This window comes from Pundamilia nyererei, unplaced genomic scaffold, assembly GCF_000239375.1.
Source record: "Pundamilia nyererei isolate P.nyererei 1_Seehausen unplaced genomic scaffold, PunNye1.0 scaffold00060, whole genome shotgun sequence".
Classification (NCBI taxonomy): domain Eukaryota; kingdom Metazoa; phylum Chordata; class Actinopteri; order Cichliformes; family Cichlidae; genus Pundamilia; species Pundamilia nyererei.
Window position 1 is genome coordinate 1,444,811 of NW_005187461.1, and position 3,638 is coordinate 1,448,448.

The 3,638-nt window shown below is 44.0% G+C and overlaps 1 protein-coding gene across 5 annotated transcripts in view; it reads right to left on the bottom strand.

Moving 5' to 3' along the window:
- The window catches only part of fgd4a (FYVE, RhoGEF and PH domain containing 4a), a 50,824-nt gene that overhangs the window by 3,183 nt on the left and 44,003 nt on the right, over positions 1-3,638 (bottom strand). For all 5 annotated transcript variants that reach the window (XM_005734787.1, XM_005734790.2, XM_005734789.2 and 2 more), the window contains 10 exons: positions 2,748-2,837; positions 2,487-2,632; positions 2,107-2,263; positions 1,826-1,964; positions 1,657-1,715; positions 1,423-1,569; positions 870-1,042; positions 571-601; positions 398-478; positions 183-308 (listed from right to left, as the gene is read on the bottom strand). In XM_005734787.1, coding sequence (XP_005734844.1) covers positions 183-308; positions 398-478; positions 571-601; positions 870-1,042; positions 1,423-1,569; positions 1,657-1,715; positions 1,826-1,964; positions 2,107-2,263; positions 2,487-2,632; positions 2,748-2,837 — 1,149 coding nt within the window. The remainder of the gene's footprint in view (positions 1-182; positions 309-397; positions 479-570; positions 602-869; positions 1,043-1,422; positions 1,570-1,656; positions 1,716-1,825; positions 1,965-2,106; positions 2,264-2,486; positions 2,633-2,747; positions 2,838-3,638) is intronic.

Genomic DNA, 3,638 nt, shown 5'->3' on the forward strand with positions numbered 1-3,638 from the left:
GAAGTTCTCCAGAGGCCTGGTAACGAACTAATCATGTGATTCAGGTGTGTTGACCCAAGGTGAGATCTAAAACCTGCAGGACACCGGCCCTCGTGGACTGAGATTGCCCACCCCTGGTCTAACCTCTCTACCCTGTAGTGTGCATACACATGCATGGCACCCACAACAGAAACATTACTCACGTAGCCGCAGGCTCTGCAGTGGTGTCTCCGACGTGTAATAGCATTGAAAGACTCCTTACACTTCATACACATTGTCACTTCGTTGTCACGAATCCAGCGCGGCGCGCGCTTTCCCAGCTCAGCTTTCTGCCATTAAAAGAAAAAAAGCCCACTCACTGTGGCAGCACAGACATGTGTGGGCAATTCAACTCTGTGCAATTTGAGCCAACACTGACCGACACTTCGTCCATGTCTTTTAGTGCATTCTTGAATGACTCGTTTTTCTGCTGGAAGATCTCGATGATCGCCTGGAAAGCCTGGAAAAGAATAAGCACGACAAGGGGTGTCACTTTAAATTTGTTTGAAAAAACGAAGAGTTAAATAGGAAAATCACCTGGAAATTACGTACCTTGATCCAGTCAGCCTTGTCTTGCTCTGAGCTGATGAGGTGGAGAAAACAGAAACAGAATTCAGTTTAACACATAAAAGACAAGGATGCGTTCAAATTAATCTGTCACACAACAGCAAAAGGGCTGAGAGCCACTGATTTACAGGATCTGAAAATGAACACCGGGTGTAGTCATTTAGCAGCCGTGTCATACATATAACATTGTTTTTGCACTTTTAACAGAGTGCTTAACACTTGGGTGCTGAATGGAGAATTTCACTTTTGCATATTGTGTGTTAATGCTGCTCGAAAAAGAGTACCTGGCCTGGAGTTCAAGTGTCCTCTCCTTCCCAGACACTTGGAAGGTATGAGGGTAGTCCTCATTGATTGTTTCCAGGACCTTCATCCCATCGATGCCGATTCGAGTCCTCACCGTATATTTAGGACCTCCCAGGCTGAATTTCGGGACGCAGTATAACAGCATATTGTTGAACTAGGAGAAAAGGGGGAAAAACCACTTTGCAGTTGAGTTATGCAACCATGTAAGCTGGATGCATCAGCACTATTGCAGTTTAGATTTCTGGGCACAGTTTCCTTCCTGAGGGTGAAAACCTAAAACTCTGCAGGTAACCCGAATCACGCACACGGGGCACATTCTATGTTCAGCTAATTAGAAACAGACACAAGTTAATCACATCATCTGGCAATCTCAGTAATTGAGAGACTTCTTCATGTGCCTCTGATGTATCCTTACACAGAGGTGGTCCTAGCAAGAAATGATTCACTTGTTTCAATTGACTGATGTGGGCAAAATCTCGCCTCAGCATATTTCCCCGCAGTGTCCTTCATTATACAAGAAGGTGTTTCTCTCACCAGGAAGAGGTATCGCTCCATTGCTGACGTGTTCCTGGCCGCCAGCTTCAAGATGTGGCCCTCTTTGATGAACTCGTTGGAAGGATTAACAATGTCCTCCTCTTCACCCAGCATCTCGTAAATTTCCAGCAGTTTCTTTAGATTTTCCTAAAAGATGAAGTTATGTTCATCTTAGTAAATGAGAAACTGTTAGAGAGGATCTGTATCAGCTGGCTAAAGCCAATCTTTACTTACAGACTTTCTTATGGCACTGTTGGAGTGAGTAGCTGCTGTTCCAATAATCTCTAATGATCCTGAAAAAAAGGGCAGATAATCCAGAAACTTAACAGAATAATTTTAGACACCCTCAGTGAAATGAACCCGATTCCTCACTGTGCAGCGTTCAGGTGCCGTTCCTACTTACTTTCTGCATCTCTTCGATCGGGGTCGTCCTGAGGCAGCTTCTTCAGGTAGTCTTTAAGCAACATCTCATATCGAGGGACGCGCTGCACTGGCTCCAACATGTGATGCTGAAGCGTTAGACACCCACAGATCTCTTGACTCTGTCCAGACAGAACAAGAAAGCTTTGATTTTCCTTTATCATACAAATGCTTCGTAACACAACAGAGGCCTAAGCAGAAAAGCCACAACACGGTATGAAAATGCATTTTTTCCTTTACTGGACTCTGTTACACAGTGCATACCTGTATCTCCTGAATTATAGCCTTAAACTGAGGTGAACGGTCTGTCCACTGCTTCAGCAACTCCATGGCTTTGTCGAAATTCTTCACATATTCTGCATACATTTTGAGGAAGGGTGTGAGTTTCTGCAGGATGTCCCCAATGCGAGGTTTAGAGTCCCTGCAGGAAAGATGTGGGTGGGGTTGTAAAAGTAAAAGATCTAATTTAGACAGCTTCTTTGTAGCTTGCACTGGCTGAACCGTCCATTTTTATTCCTTGTACGTGTACATGTATTAAAATAGCTCCAAAACTGCTGATCTTGACCTCATGCATCATCAGCGCAGCGGTACAAGCAGCTGCATCAGCACATGTATGAGCACTAGTTCGAGTAGCTGAATCTCACCATTCTCCCATCCGTTTCTCCAGGTCGGGAAGCAGAAACTGGCTGTGAAAGGCGTGGATGGAGGAGATATTGGAGAAGATGTTCTTTACTACGTCCACAGGGAATGTTCCCTTATTGGCCTCCTCCATTAGCTTAGCACAAAACTCCTGAAGAGACATATACAGTGGCTACAAATTAGGGTTTCTGTTCTGCGCAATGTTAAACCTTTTACAATGGAAAATGGTCAAGAAAACAGAAGTGGCCTCTCGCTGGGTTCCTCACCTGGTCCAGCAGGTTCAGTCGAGCCACGTAAGCCTTCTCTGTGTGCAAGAGCTCGCTTGCGATTTTAAATAGTTTCTGTTCGTTTGTCTCCTGAAAAGAGAGAACACACACACACACACACACACACACACGTGAATTCGTGCATTTCTGGCTATAGCACATGAAAGTCTTGCCGTTGCCATGTAAAGTACCTGCATGCTGATTTGCAGTAAAATTGAACTGAGATTATTCTGGGAATTATTCAGTTACTAATGTGTGAAAGTGCTATTCTGCTGAGAGACGGACACATACAAAGTCACATCATTTACTGGCAACTTAACAGCGTCTGATACTTCTCTAACAATGGCTTTGTCAATTCCCACATCTTTTTTTGAAAGCGTAGCTTCCCGTCCCTTTGCTAGTTCCTTTTGCAAGATTTCGTTCACAACTGAATTGAAACTACAAGAACTGTGTGACCAGTGAGCAAGACAACGTTTATAGCTGTACATCTACCAATGTGGGTTCAACGCACTGCTGTTCACTGCAGCCTTGTGTTCAGCACAGCTTTGCTGTTGTTACACAGCAAGCAGCACCTGTGTGTGTTTCATTAACATGACGCTAACAGTGAACTGATGTGGTGCTCGAGGACCTTCGAATGGGAAATGAAAATGTGGAAGAAGGGAAACGACACCAAATCCAACAAAGTTACACGTCTGTATAAAACTAAGCCTCAGGCGAGTGGTTAGTAAAGCCACGAAGCCGTGACAATAGCACACTGACGCTCACCTGAAAGGTTCCAGAACAAACTTTAGGTACACTCATTATCAATGCATCCACATGCCGATCATTGTTTTGTTTTTTTATCAAGTTCTTTGTTTCCCAAAAATACAACTTTCACAATAAAAAGACATT